The sequence below is a fragment of the Aotus nancymaae genome, unplaced genomic scaffold (genome assembly GCF_030222135.1).
Source record: "Aotus nancymaae isolate 86718 unplaced genomic scaffold, 86718_ANA_hifiasm-v0.15.2.pri h1tg000036l, whole genome shotgun sequence".
Lineage (NCBI taxonomy): Eukaryota > Metazoa > Chordata > Mammalia > Primates > Aotidae > Aotus > Aotus nancymaae.
In genome coordinates, this window is record NW_026988450.1 from 12,525,106 (window position 1) to 12,540,636 (window position 15,531).

Below are 15,531 nucleotides of genomic sequence, written 5' to 3' on the forward strand. Positions count from 1 at the left end.
AGGGTTCTTGGATCTTGAACAAGAAAGAATTCAGGTTAAGTCCACAAAGTGAAAGCAAGTGTATTAAGAAAGTAAAGGAATAAAGAATGGCTAGTCCAATGGCTACACCATAGGCTGCTGGAACCATGTTTATGGTTATTTCTTTATTATATGCTAAACAAGGAGTGGACTATTCAGGCCTCCCATTTTTAGACCATACAGGGTAACTTGCTGACATTGCCATGGCATCTGTAAACTGTCAAGGCACTAGTGGGAGTGTAGCAGTGAGGACGACCAGAGGTCACTCCTGTTGCCCTCTTGGTTTTGGTGGGTTTTGGCTGGCTTCTTCACTGCAACCTGCTTTATAAGCAACATCTGTATGACCTGTATCTTTTGCTGACCTCCTATCTCATCCTGTGGCTTAGAATGCCTTCACCATCTGGGAATGCAGCCCAGTAGGTCTCAACATCATTTTACCCAGCCCCTATTCGAGGTGGAATTGCTCTGGTTCAAATGCCTCTACAATAGTGCTGTAAAGATGGGATGCGTTCCTCCTTTCCCCCACCTCTCCAGTTCCAGGGTAGGGGCACAGAGAGAAAAAGGAGACATGTGAGGAGGGGGAGGGTCTCTGCTGTATTCTTGTCATACCTCCCTTCCCTAGGGTCCCTCCCAGCTCCAGGCCTACCAAATAACACCCCTATCTGTACCATTCCTTCACCTGCCCTGGCCCACACGGCCAGCTCCTGTTTCACCCCTCCTTCCTAACTCCTTAAAGTCCCTTTCCCCATCGCTGTCAGTGTACACACTTCAGGCTGTAAGCACCACCTCAGTGTTATGAGAGTGCTTGACCTTCCTCCCTAGAATGTAGAGGACACAAGTCTTCATTTCTGCAGCAATCAGACAGGAGGATAATAAAAGCTCAAATATACTGAGTGCATTTACCACACAGCACTTTGTAAATACAGTTCTAAGTACATTCATATAGATCACTTTAATACTCAAAAAAAAAAGACATACTTTTACTCTTCTTATTTACAGATAGGGATATTGAGGCTTAATGAGGTTATGCAAGTTGACTAGGGTCATTCTTTACAAGAGGGAGAGCCAGGATTTGAACCCTAGTCATGTTACTTCACTCTAAATATGTTTTTTTTGAAGATACATAACACAAAAATCTGAAATAAAAGCTCTGGATGTATTTTTCCCATAGAAACAATATTATAAATAGTCCCTGGTTCTAGAGCCCTATTAATAAACGTTATTAGTTAGAAAGCTTCTGGGAGCTGACCTACCACCACACATCATTTACTACTGCCAGAGGAAAATGGATCCCAAGTTTTCACCAATCAGTTCCACAAACAAATGTTTACAACATAATCTATTTTCCATATGGGAACTGCCTTTCCCTGTGGAGGCAGAGAAATGTATGTGTGCACATTCTATGTATTCATGTGTAGGAAGAGCCACAGACACACCACTGGGTCACAGAGCAGGGGTCGAGACATGATATGGATGTGTTTTGTTTTTTTTTTTTTTTGAGACGGAGTTTCGCTCTTGTTACCCAGGCTGGAGTGCAATGGCGCGATCTCGGCTCACCGCAACCTCTGCCTCCTGAGTTCAGGCAATTCTCCTGCCTCAGCCTCCTGAGTAGCTGGGATTACAGGCACGCGCCACTATGCCCAGCTAAGTTTTTGTATTTTTAGTAGAGACGGGGTTTCACCATGTTGACCAGGATGGTCTTGATCTCTTGACCTTGTGATCCACCCGCCTCGGCCTCCCAAAGTGCTGGAATTACAGGCTTGAGCCACCGCGCCCAGCCATGGATGTTTTTAATTCACCAAGTTGCTTAAATAAAAGAAACCAAAAAAAATGTCACTATTCAATAACAAACCTTCAGGAAAACATCCTATCTGGTTAGAAAGTGTCCTTTTTGTCCTATAGTCCTAGATAGGCAGGCTTCAGTGATGACCTCTGGATAAGGTCACATTGCAATGCAGATGAAGATGGGCGAATATCTTGTGGAACAGAAGATTTATGTTTTCAGGGAGAATAGTAAAAAAAGATGAAAGGAGGGATGAAAATATTTGGTTCTAAATGATTTGGTAAATTGTAGCTTCCACAATGTGATTTGAAAATTTTTAAGACAGTAAGTCTTAAAATTATCTCCTTGGACACTTTATGAAAACCAAACACATATTATCTATGAAGAATTCATGATGGATTAAAAAAATTAAGTCTCTCTCTTACTGATAATATTTCAGCATGACTTTCACACAATCTTCCTAATTGGAACCTTGAGAGATGGGTGAAAATATATGTTATAAAATACTTGAGGTCTATGGAGGAAGGCCATTATTTCTATAGCAATAAAGAATTAGATAGCATTAAATAACTGATTGTCAATTTATTTCTTCACTCTGTCACTAAGTGACACTATGTCAATGTATGCTTTCCTGACAACCTATCAGTCTTGTTCAACGTTTCAGGCTGGCAGTGTGCAGTAATAACGTGGAGTCTGCAGGAGAGCTCCAAGGTCACAGTTCCTTTTTTTTTTTTTTTTTTTTGAGACGGAGTTTCGCTATCGTTACCCAGGCTGGAGTGCAATGGTGCGATCTCGGCTCACCGCAACCTCCGCCTCCTGGGTTCAGTCAATTCTCCTGCCTCAGCCTCCTGAGTAGCTGGGATTACAGGCACGCGCCACCATGCCCAGCTAATTTTTTTGTATTAGTAGAGACGGGGTTTCACAATGTTGACCAGGATGGTCTCGATCTCTCGACCTCGTGATCCACCCGCCTTGGCCTCCCAAAGTGCTAGGATTACAGGCTTGAGCCACCGCGCCCGGCCCACAGTTCCTTCTCTTAGCACAGTTCCAGCAGATTGTGGACTGCCCTTGACGATTCAGAAGAATAAATTTATCTCTGGAATCATTCAAAGCTCACACAACTCAGCCACTCCCTGAGTATAACAATTAATTCCCACTCACTGGGGGCATGTTTATCCCCTGACTCAAGTTTACTCAGCTCTGGATCAAAATTGCTAATAAGTTTATCTCTTTTTTTGAGACAGAGTTTAGCTCTTGTTGCCCAGGCTGCAGTGCAATGGTGTGATCTTGGCTTACTGCAACCTTCACCTCCTGGGTTCAAGTGATTCTCCTGCCTCAGCCTCCAGAGTAGCTGAGATTACCAGCATTAGCCACCATACCCAGCTAATTTCTGTATTTTTAGTAGAGACTGGGTTTTACCATGTTGGTCAGGCTGGTCTTGAACTCCTGACCTCAAGTGATCCACCTGCCTCAGTCTCGCAAAGTGCTGGGATTACAGGCGTGAGCCACCATGCCTGGCCCTAAAGAGCTTATCTTACAGACCACAAAGCATGGTCCACCTGGGGTGACAGGAGCAAAAGGCCCAGAAAGGGAGGCTCCCAGTTGCTTTCTTTACTTCTCTGGGAACGAAAAGCAGCATTCGAGGTGATCACCTTATAAGTACAGCATGATCCTAATTTTATAAACTACAACAAAATCCAAAAAGCCCAAGTAAGGCTATGTGACTGCGTCTAGAAACAAACTTCCAAGCCAGAATACCTGGGACTGAACCCTGGTACTAATATTGTAGTGGGCTGAATATCTCCATATGCACCCTACTCACCCCCCAAAAAAGAGATCCATCAGGAACCTGTGACTATCACCTGATTTGGAAAAGGGATCTTTGCAGATAGAATTAAGTTAAGGATTTTGAGATGAGATCATCCTGGATTAGGGTAGGCCCCAATGATAAATGTTCTTAGAAAAGAAAAGAGGAGAAGACTCAGGGAGAAAGTGATGTGAACACAGAGGCAGGGACTAGACTGATGTGTCTATAAAGCAAAGAGCATTAAGGGCCGCCAGCAGCCAGAAGCTAGGACAAGGGAACAGATTCCCCTTAGAGCCTCCAGGAGGAACAACCCTGCCAACACCCTAATTGTATACTTTGGCCTCCAGAACCATGAAAGAATACATTTCTGTCGCTGTAAGTCATTCAGTTTGTGATAATTTGTTGTGGCAGCCCTAGGAAAAATACACAAATATCCACCTCAGGCAAGTTACTTATCATCTTTAGGTATCAGTCTCCTCTGCTATAAAACAGGGATTTTAATAACCCTAATTACACAGGATTGCTGTGAGCATGAATGAGTTAATGTATGTAGAGTGCTTAGAACTGTGTTTGACACAGATACAATTTTGGAACAATATATATTATTGCTATCATCATTATCATCAATATACACACATAGACATTGAGAAGCACCTACCAACAGCTCTGGGCATTGGGATACAACATAATACATTTTTACTGAGCTTCTTTGTGTGATACAAATTATGTGTGAGGGACGTGTATCAGTTTTCTAATCAGAAGGCATTTATTAATTTGAAATGATCACTTCATTTTCAGTGGTAAGGGCTGTATGCCTGCCAGTTCATCCTCAGATAGAGAGCTACGCGATGCTTTGCAGGGATGGAATATTTAAATGGTATGCGCACTGGCAGAAATCTCAGTCTGATTATTAATACCCGAGAACGACGATGCACAAACTGCTACCGGTAACCTACTCTTTTAGAAGTTGAGACGTTCTGAAAAATTGCTGCCTTTGCCTAGCACAAGGAAACCGGTTTCTTGGTGTGCTTTTCTTTCCATGCTAATACTACTTCTACAATCACAGCATGGAACTTCCAGATTTCATATTAGACTCTTTCTGTCCTCAGAGTTTATAAACTGTGTACTATTCAGATTTTTAGCTCTTTTCACTGTAAGCATTGCACAGCACTTTAATTTCATTGACCCATTTCTCCTATGAAAAGCACTATTTTGTAAAAGTGCTAAACCCAACTCAACCACCTCGAGTTAAGAAATATTAAGAATGAGAGTGTAACACAACATAAAGCTGGCACAATAGAAAAAACGTGGAGAAGAGCTGCTGACCGGCAGTCATGACAACGCAGAAGGGCCCCTGTGCTCAGCAGCTCTTCAGGGGTGAGAGGACAGAATCATTGCAGTCTCCCTGGCCCAATAATAGGCAGGTGGGTTGCAAGCACTTTTAAATAATCAGTGTGGATTTGCAAAATACACTGTCTGCAAATTATCATTATCAGCAGCTCCTTCCTGTCACACGAAGTAGGTTGTGTTTTACCTCGGCAGAAACTGAGGGGCTGCCAAGTTAATGTTCTCATTCAAGACCCCCTCTGAGTGGACTGCAGTGGGCCTTCTAACCCTCCTCTGCCTCTGCTAGGTGAAGATGGTTCACCTAATTATGTTTTAAGCTTCAGGAGAGGGGTTGGCAGTTGTTTTCTTCATCAAGCATAGACACAGGTATTTCCTGGGAGCCTGGGGTGGGGAATGCACCTACGAATGTGCTCCCGGGGCAGGTCTCCCAGCATCACTCTTCATTTGCTTTTTGTTTGTTTAAAGGGTTGGGGTCTCACTACATTTGTTGGAGTGCATGGCTCACTGCAGTCTGAAACTCCTGGGCTCTAGTGATCCTCCTGCCTCAGCAGCTAGTGGCTGTCACTATAGGCCCATGCCACCATGCCCAACATGCATGTTGAGCCCTCTGTGACTCTTTGCTAAGCCTCCTGGCACCATCCACCTGCTCCCGTTCTTGACTGCCAATTTGGGCTTTCTCTTTCTGCCTCATGACACTGAAGACTATGCTCAGTTCCATCTCTCTCCCTCTCCTTGCCTATGACTAAATAGATTTTTTTAAATTATTTTTTTTTTTAGACAGGGTCTTGCTCTGTCATCCAGGCTGAAGTGCAGTGGTGTAACCACAGCTCACTGTAGCCTTGAACTCCTGGGCTCGAGCAATCAACTTGCCTCTGCTTCCCAAGTAGCTGGGAGTACAAGTACATGCCACCATGCTAGCACAATTTTTTAAAAAGTTATTTCTGTGCAGATGGGGGTCTTACTGTTGAACTCCTTGCCTCAAGCAATCCTCCTGCCTTGGCCTCCCAAAGTTCTTGGATTATCAGCATGAACCACCTTGCCTGGCCCTAAGTGGATTTTTATCTAGTGATTTTGTTCCAAGTATCTACAAGCAGAATACAGAAGAGAAGGAGGCAGGCAGGCAGGCAGGCAGGAAGAAAGGAAGAAAGGAAGGGAGGGAGGGAGAGAGGGAAGAAAGAAGAGAGGGAGGGAGGAAGGAAAGAAGGAAGAGAGGGAGGGAGAGAGGGAAAACAGGAGGTGGGAGGTGAGGGAGAGAGAGCGAGTGTGCTGGTGAGTGAATGAATGAGCCCTAAAACCTTAAGCAGCACTGAGGCATGAGGCTGGGTGCTCTTCTCCATCTCCACTGCCTCATGCTCTCATGCCATCTCCAAGGAGTTACCTTGTCAATTTCTGACAGCTCCAGCATTCTCCCACCTCCTCTCTGAATTCCCTGAATCCCTCAAAGTGTCCCTGCTCCTTTTCACTTTGGCAGAGAGACCTTGAAGACCCAAACCGAGTTCCCAATGTATGACACGATTCATTCCATGCCTGAAGAAACTCCTACCTGTCCAGTAATCCCTGATTCCTCTTCCTGGTCCACCTGATTCTGCCTTTCCTGCCCCATTTCCTTCTTGGTTCTCCTTCCTTCATCTGTCTTCTAAATACAGATGTTTTCATGAAAACTTTTTTTTCTTTCTTTCTTTTTTTTTTTTTTGAGACAGAGTTTCGCTCTTGTTACCTAGGCTGGAGTGCAATGGCGCAATCTCGGCTCACTGCAATGTCCGCCTCCTGGGTTCAAGCAATTCTCCTGCCTCAGCCTCCCGAGTAGTTGGGACTACAGGCATGCGCCACCATGCCCAGCTAATTTTTTTTGTATTTTTAGTAGAGACGGGGTTTCACCATGTTGACCAGTATGGTCTCGATCTCTTGACCTCATGATCCACCCACCTCGGCCTCCCAAAGTGCTGGGATTATAGGCGTGAGCTACCGCGCCCGGCCCGAAACCTTTTCATTTCTGTCATCCTTTGATTGTCTCTCGGCTCCTGCTCATGAAGCCACCTGTAGTATTTTTAGCTTATCTGTAGAGAGGCCATCTGTAGTACCTCTCTTATGACCCGTATGGCCTTATCTTCCTGAGCAGGCACACCCTTCTGAGTCATCACTGAATTTCCTACAGCACCACGGGGCTGACCAAGGTAGTTATCTGCCAATAACCAAATAAACAATTCTGCAGACCCCTGAACACTCATCCTCCACTCAGACCTCTACTAAGGACAAAAAACACCGTGTATGAAGACAATAACTTGGTTTCTGATGTCCAGGAGCTTACATACAGCTTGCTATAGAGATAAGGGTAATATATATTAATGAATAAAGAGCAATAGAAGACAGGGAACGGGATTACTGAGGATATATACTCTGAGAGGTTCTATTTTTATAAAACTAAATTGGATCTTAGTAATTTTGGTTTATTTTGGACAGGTAAAAAGATGGGCATTCTAGGGACAGAGATTATCAGCATCATATGTACAGAAGCCAGAACAAGTATGGTTTGTTCAAAAAAAACTGTCATGATTAGGAAAGGAACAGGCAAGGGAGGGAGAGGAGATCTAACATTCATCACTCTCTGCTGATACCAGAACATGGACTAAGCATCCTGTAGGCATTGTTCCACTTAATCCATACAACAATATGCAAAGTAGATGTTATCACTGCCAATTTTGTAAGCAAGAAGTCTGATGCTTGAAGGGATTAAGAAACTAGCCAAGGTTACACAGGTTAGGTGGCAGAGCTGGGATCTGAACAAGGCAGCCAGCTTCATTGCGCCATACCGTTTCCTCTTGAGCATAACATATAAATATCGTGGGGTGAGTTCTTCAGTTAGGGGGACTTCTTGTATTCATGAACAAGTCAAGGGGCAAAGCAGTAAGCACAATGCATAACATCTGCGGGGCTCAATACACGTTGGCTGACTCTTAATGCAAATCTTTCTACTCAGAGAGAGAAACAAGAAAGCCCCTCAACCAGATGTGTCTTCTGCCGAGAAATGATGAAGGAGGGCAGCCCTAGAGCTGGGCAATGTGTCCAGGCTAATAGAAAGCACCAACAAGGGATACAGATGCAAATGATGAATACCACTTTGCTCCAGTCTACTTTAGCTACAAAAGAAGATAAGTAATACAATGGAAGACAGCTCTGTGTAACAAACTCCCATCCTTAGCAGTGACGGATACGACGGATGACAGAGGATACATACTTGGTCTCATTGGCACATCGAATCTTGCAGCCTTCCTTGGGAATCACCAAGCCCAGGTGCATTCGGAGCCTGCAGTTTGTGGGCCCCGTGTGCGGCCACACGTGAGTCCCAGGGTGCATGATGGAATATTTGATCTGCACAGAAAACATGACACTACGTTCAGCCATTTATCAAGGTGTGGAGGAACTGCTAAGTTAAGATGACAGTCAAAATTACTGTCAATTTGGATTAGAGCCTTTGTGAGACTCAATATTTATATTCACATCTTATTTCTTTGTGAAGGAACTAAAAATAGGCACTCACACTTTTCACAAAGCAATAAACACTGAACACTTTCCACCCTCAATTCTGACGTCAACCACATAAAATTATGTTTCAGTGAAGAGGGAATGTAAAAAGCAGTCATTTGGCCCAAGGAAATAACCATTTCTTTGTAAAGGTCAGCACGCGCTTATTCCTAACAATTAACTGTGTTCTCCCCAGCATGACACTCTCGGTACCTGTCCTCTTCTGCATCCTGTTGTCTCAGGGAACTTTTCTAGTAAGGTACATGTTTTAGGAGCTCCTTTACAGGCATTTTCATTTCTTCTTCCTAGAATAAATAATATAATGGTTATTCTTCCTAGAATAAATAACATAATGGTTGGAAACAAATCCACACTGCAGAAATGAGAAGATTGAGTAAACACAAGATAAAGTAAAAATGCAAAAGGATTACTGGAAAAAAAAGAAAAATAATCAATAACAAAAGAAGACATGTCTTACTCCAACAGGTAGTGACTGGCAGAGCAGGGATCCAGATTCTCCGCTCAGTGTTGGACTGTTTGACTAAGAATGTCTAGTAGACAACGTGCACGCTAAAGGCAGTTAACCCTTAAACAACACAGGGGTTAGGGACTTCAATTCTTCATGCAGCTGAAAATCTGAGTATAACTTTTGACTCACCAAAAACTTAACAACTAATAGCCTACTGTTGGCTGGAAGCCTTACCCTATATTATCAATAGTTGATTAACATAATTTGTATGTTACATGTATTATATACCATAGTCTTACAATAAAGCTGGAAAAAGAAAATGATATTAAGAAAATAATAAGGAAGAGAAAATACTTTTACAGTATTGTACTATATGTATTGATGCCATCAGTTTACATTATCTGTTTACAAGGTGAATTGTCTGTCTGAAATGGCCTGCAACTACAGGTGCAGACCTTCATCTACAGTACACATCAAGCAATTCAACTTTTTCTTGTAGGGTCATGACTTTTCCCTGCTTCCTGGCAGTATTTCCAGCATCACTAGTTGCTCTTTGTATAGGTCCCATGGCGTTATTCGAGATTTGCAGCATTGCATTAAATACAACGAAAAATACACAAAAACCATGAAAGACCACTTTTTACCGTGATACGCAATTTACCAGAGACAGGAACTGCTCACATGGAGATGACAGTATCACATGGTGTTTTAAGCAGATACTTGAAACACTTGAGCTTGCCGAATAGCAACAGGAGGCGGCTATGAAATTATTGTAGTGTTACAATCTGTACTACAGTTAATTTAATGAAGTTAATTTAATGGAGTTAAATTTAACACTGCATCTTTATGTTTGTTTATACTTCTCTTGACTGTGAATGGTGCTATGTATGGTCTCTAAGTGCTTCCATGCATATGTTGATAAATTTTATTTCTTTATAATAGATTTATATATATAGTAAATGACAAAATAGATCAGTATCTATATATATTTCATGTATTCATGACATACCTTTTTCGTTTTTCTTTTTCTTTTTTTGATGGAGTCTCATTCTGTCACCAGACTGGAGTGCAGTGGTGAGATCTTGGCTCACTGCAACCTCTGCCTCCCCAGTTCAAGTGGTTCTCCTACCTCAGCCTCCCAAGTAGCTAGGATTTTAATTTATTTTTTCCCCCTGTGGTATTTCAGGAAGGGATTTTAATTTTTTAAAATATTTCCAGGCTTAAGGTTCATCTGCAAGTTTTTTCAAATTGTCACAAATCTCAAAAAATTTCCAATATATTTATTGACAAAAATTCGGAGGTAAGTAGACCCATGCAGCTCAAACCCATGTTGTTCAAAGACCAATTGTACTTATTTTTTCTCCTGTGACAGGCAAAATAATAGTCACCTCCTAGAGATGTCCATACCCTCATCCCATAACCTGTGAATATGTTAGCTTTCATGCAAGGGGGAATTAAGGTTGTAAGTGGCACTGAGATTTCTTATCATCTCACCTTAAAACAGAGAGTTTATCCAAGATTACCTGGATGGACCCAAGGTAATCACAGCATCCTTAAATGTGGGAGGAGGAGGCAGATGAGTAAGTGTCAGAGTGATACAGCATGAGAAGGACTTGACTGGCCACTGCTGGCTCTGAAGATGGAAGAGGGCCACAAGCTGGGGAATGTGGGCAGCCTCCAGAAGCTGGAGCCTCTAGAGGGAATACAGCCCTGGTAACACTTGTATTTTCGCTCAGTGTAATCCATTGTAGACTGCTGACCTCTAGAACCGTTAAGATAATACATGTGTCTGTGTTTTAAGCTATTAAGTTTTGTGGTAATTTGTTACACCAGTCACAGGAAACTAATATATCCCCTAAGGAAGGAAAATAGCTTATATTTCTAATCTAGAAATGAATTTCTAGGACTATATTAGTTGCCAAAACACTATTTTTCATTGGACTTTAATGTCTTTTTCAATATCTAGATCATCCTTGATATGATGATAAAGAATAGGATTTAAATGAAGAAGGGATTTTTGAGAGAGGACATATTCTATGCATGACTGTCAGGAGCACAGATTCTGGGACATATCATTTAAGCATCCTGAACTATGCAAATTTCTTTATACTCTGTGAATCCCCTGCTTAGTAGGGAAGATGTGTTCAGAATGTACACAGTATCATCTGCTCTCATGGGGGAATAAAACAATGGGATTTTTAAGTCAGATACATTTTAATCCCTGTTCAAGATTCCTACAAGACACTGCTACATCTAAAGCTGAGTTTAATTTTATTTAATTAATGTTAATTATGTCCTAAGATAATCATGTATTGAGAATAAAATAAGAGTTATAAAAAATGCAACTAAAAGGTATTCACCCCAATCAAATGGAGCTCAATGTTTTAGAAAACAACTTAGCTTTTTCTAAGTAAACTTTTTGGCTCTTAATTGAATAAAATGTTAATTGCTATTATTAGTTACTAATGGAGTTCCCCAAGATGAACAGTAAATGTCAGTTTGGGTGAATATTACATAAACGTATGAGTCATCATAAAGCATTTTTAAGCCAGGGCTTTCCGAGTCTTCTGGTATGCAGGGCCTGGGGCTGTTTGGCAGGAGTCCCCAGTTCTGAGCTCTGTGCCATCCAGACAGCAGTTAAATGAAACTGGTGGCTTGAGGAACAACCAGAGGTGGCCTGGACTTCTCACAAGCACCACGTGGCTGAGCATGTGCTACCTGGAGAACAGATGTGCGTTACCTGAATGACAGGTAATAAATGGGTAACCAAATGGGTTGGTCCCTGAGATTTTCACAGAATTAGAGAACACCTCTAGCCCTTCAGACACATTTATCTTTCTGGTCTGTAAACACAGATTCCCTGTGCAGTAGACTCTGGACATTTGTGCTTTGTCACTGGTCATTTTAACTATTCACATCTGATCATGAGGGTCCAAGAAATGCAACAACAGTTCCTTGGTGCTCACCACAGGGCAGGAACCACTCTGCATGATGAGAGGGCCTCATTTGATGTCCAAAACATGCAGGAAGAGAGGCTCGATTAATGTTGTATTTTATAGAAAGGCAAGTGAGGCACAGAGGAGTCACAGAGTAAACAGCAGAGCAGGAATTTCAATTCAGCCAGACTGGACCCAGAGTTTATGTTCTCTCGACCAGAGACCACTTCTCCATTACTGTTATTACATAATGTGCTATTGTCAGGCCATAAAAATGTAATATTACTATCATATTAGATAACTGTGCCAAGTCTTTAATGCTCACTGATCCTAGTAACAACCTCATACTTGAGGCACTATTTGCCATTTTTCAGATGAGGGATTTGAAGCTCAGAGATTCAGGGACACTCATACATCACACAGCTAACAAGTGGTACATCCAGGACTCTAACTTAGGATTGTTGGTTTCCAAAGCCTACGCTATAAAGCATAATTTATCATTTTATTGCATTGCAAATTAGAAGTCAGCTGTGCAGGAGCAATCTAGTTAACTCAGCATGAAGAGAAATGTCCAGAATCTGCAACTCAGTGTGGCTGTGGTGCTGTTTGATTATTTCTCACCAAGGTTAAAGTAACTCTCAAGAATAAACCTTGCTTCTTTGGGAAAATAGCCCTAAAACGAGATCTAACAGTTAATGCAAATCTGAAATAATCATTTAAATGTAACACTTATACATGAATATACTTTGTGAGGGCTATTCATGGAGCTGGTGTCCTAGGTTTTATCTTTTGTAAATTTCAAGGCTCTACTTCTAGGGCAACAACAGGTTCCATCTTGCATGACAACTCTGATCCATAGCAGCCACCTAGAACACTGTGTTGAGAAGAACTTAGAGGTTCAGCCTCAGCCTATTCAGAAAGGTTGCTGGGGTCAGTTAGCACCTTTCTCATGGGCTCTAAAAGGAAAAATGACTGCACATGTGGCATATTTTAATCACTGTTGGTGGCACTTATTAAAATATGAGCAAAATAGATGTTCCATAATATTCATATAACAATTTAAAAAACACATTTTTGGGGAAAAAATCATTATTTATATTTGCTGATTCTGTCTTTTTTCCTTTAAAAAGAAATATAGTTTAGTCCTAATGAAACCATTTGGAGAATGTATCAGTTTGCTAGGTCTGCTGCAAGCAAATACCACAGATTGGGTGGCTTAAACAATAGAACTGTATTTTCTAACTGTTCTGGAGGCTGTAAGTCAAAGATTAAAGTGTAGATAGTCTTGGTTTCTCCTGAGACCTCTCTTCTTGGCTTTCAGGCGCCACCTTCTTGTGTCATCACATGTCCTTTTCTCATCCCTAATGATACGGTTTGGCTTCGTCCCCACCCAAATCTCATCTTGAATTATAGTTCCCATAATCCCCTTGTGTCATGGGTATCATGGGAGGGACTAGGTGGAGATAACTGAATCATGAGAGTGGTTCCCCCATCCTGTTAGTGGGGGAAACTCCTGATAGTGAGTTAGTTCTCATGAGATCTGACGGTTTTGTAAGGAGCTTCCCCCTTGGCTTGGCACTCATTATCTCTCTTGCTGCCCTGTGAAGAGGTGCCTTCCACCATGATTGTAAGTTTTCTGAGGCCTCTCCAGCCATGTGGAACTGTGAGTCAATTAAACCTCTTTTCTTTAAAATTTACTCAGTGTTTCTTCATAGCAGTGTGAGAACAAACACACCTAGTGTCTCTTCTGTTTCTTACCAGGGCACCAGTTACATTGGGTCAGGGCCTCATCCTTATGACCTCATTTAATCTTAACTATCTCCTTAAAGGCTCTATCACCAAATACAGTCACACTGGGGGTTAGGGCTTCAACACATGGATTTTGTGTGGGAAAATTCATAGTACAGTTCACAGTAGATTTTACTTCACAAAACTTCCAGCCTCAACTTTAGGCCTTCAACTACCCAGCAGCATGCTTTGTTAATTAGACAACAGCTAAGTCTTTATTGAGCTGGATATTCATCAACTTATTGTCTAAATCTGAGCTCTCAATGTGGCTAAGCAAACTGGTCTGTCACCTCCCTCCCCACCATGTCCGCCCCTACCCCTTCCACTTCAGAATTCCTCAGCACCACAGCACCTGAGAGGTATGCTATCGTCCTTCTGTGTAAGTGTCTAAGCTACGATAGTATTTGGCATCAAACTTACTTTTTTTTTTTTTTTTTTTTTTTTTAACAGAGTCTCACTCTGTCACCCAGGCTGGAGTACTGTGGCATGATCTCAGCTCACTGCAATCTCTGCCTCCTGGGTTCAAGTGATTCTCTTACCTTGGCCTCCCGAGTAGCTGGGATTATAGGCATGCACCACCACAACTGGCTAATTTTTTGTCTTTTTAGTAGAGATGGGGTTTCACTATTTTGGCCAAGCTGGTCTTGAACTCCTGATCTCAAGTGATTTGCCTGCCTCGGCCTCCCAAAGTGCTGGGATTACAGGCATGAGCCACTGTGCCTGGCCCCAAACTTATTCTTCATACTATGAATTTGTTTCTAGAAAACAGTTATTCGATTCCCCCACTAGAAGCATGGAACCACAAACCAAAGACCATAAAGAACTTCAAAAAATCTTCCCAAAAGGGAAACCATGTGAATTTTATTACTTTATCACAATAAAATAAAACTAGGAAATTCAGTTTTAAAATTTGAAGCAGGCTGAGTGTCGTGGCTTACACCTGTAATCTCAGCACTTTGGGAGGTCAAGGTAGAGGATCACTTGAAGCCAGGAGTTGAAGACCAGCCTGAGCAATATAGTGAGACCCTCTCTCTACAAAAACATTTAAAAATTAGCCGGGAATGTAGATGCACACTTGTAGTCCTAGCTACTTGGGAGGAGAATTGCTGGAGCCCCAGAGATGGAGGCTGTAGTGAGCTAGGATTACACCACTGTACTCCAACCTGGGCAAGAGAGCAAGATCCTGTCAATCAGTCGATCAATGTTGAAGCAACTACAACAGATTGGAAAACGCATGCTCAATCACACACACAGACACATATACATATAGATTATTTTAAGTCAACACGGAAACTGGGGCAGCAATGAAATCTTTTTTTGATAATAAGTAAAAATACCATATATTGCAGTATAGGGAATATATCCAAAGGTGTAACTTTGGAAGCATAGCCTTAGGTCAGGTCAGTGCATAGCCTTAAATGCTTTTATTATTAAGAAAGAATGAAAATAAATTTACTAACAAGCTCCAATCAAAATATTTAAAAGAAAAATAAACCAAAACTAAAAAGAACAAGAGGAGGAAGAGAAAATATAAGTGCAGGAATTAGAAAATATATAGAAATAATCATGTAAGTGAGAAATAACTTATGAGTTTCTTAAACAACAGGATAGATACAATTAAGAAAGAAAAAGAAAGAACATGTAAATTCCATTCAATAGGAATAAGAATTTAACAAACATACTAAGAAAGTAAAATACATTCTAAGAAATTACTCTAAGTAGTTCACGGAAAATCAGGTATATTCTACCTATGTGAAAATGTAGAAGTCATAATGTTACCTCCAACAAAATTACTGACTCCATGATTTATTTTCTTTCTTGCTTAATGCTTTTTATGTCCTATAATACTTTGCATATTAAT

At 41.5% G+C, this 15,531-nt stretch overlaps 1 protein-coding gene across 10 annotated transcripts in view; it reads right to left on the reverse strand.

The window, feature by feature from the left end:
• ASPH (aspartate beta-hydroxylase) overlaps window positions 1–15,531 on the reverse strand; it is a 221,692-nt gene that overhangs the window by 8,286 nt on the left and 197,875 nt on the right. For all 10 annotated transcript variants that reach the window (XR_010345529.1, XM_064384230.1, XM_064384227.1 and 7 more), the window contains 2 exons: window positions 8,691–8,782; window positions 8,191–8,324 (listed from right to left, as the gene is read on the reverse strand). Coding sequence is in view for 9 of the 10 variants with exons in the window: in XM_064384230.1 (XP_064240300.1) it covers window positions 8,191–8,324; window positions 8,691–8,782 (226 nt within the window). In the remaining variant the exon portion in view is untranslated. The remainder of the gene's footprint in view (window positions 1–8,190; window positions 8,325–8,690; window positions 8,783–15,531) is intronic.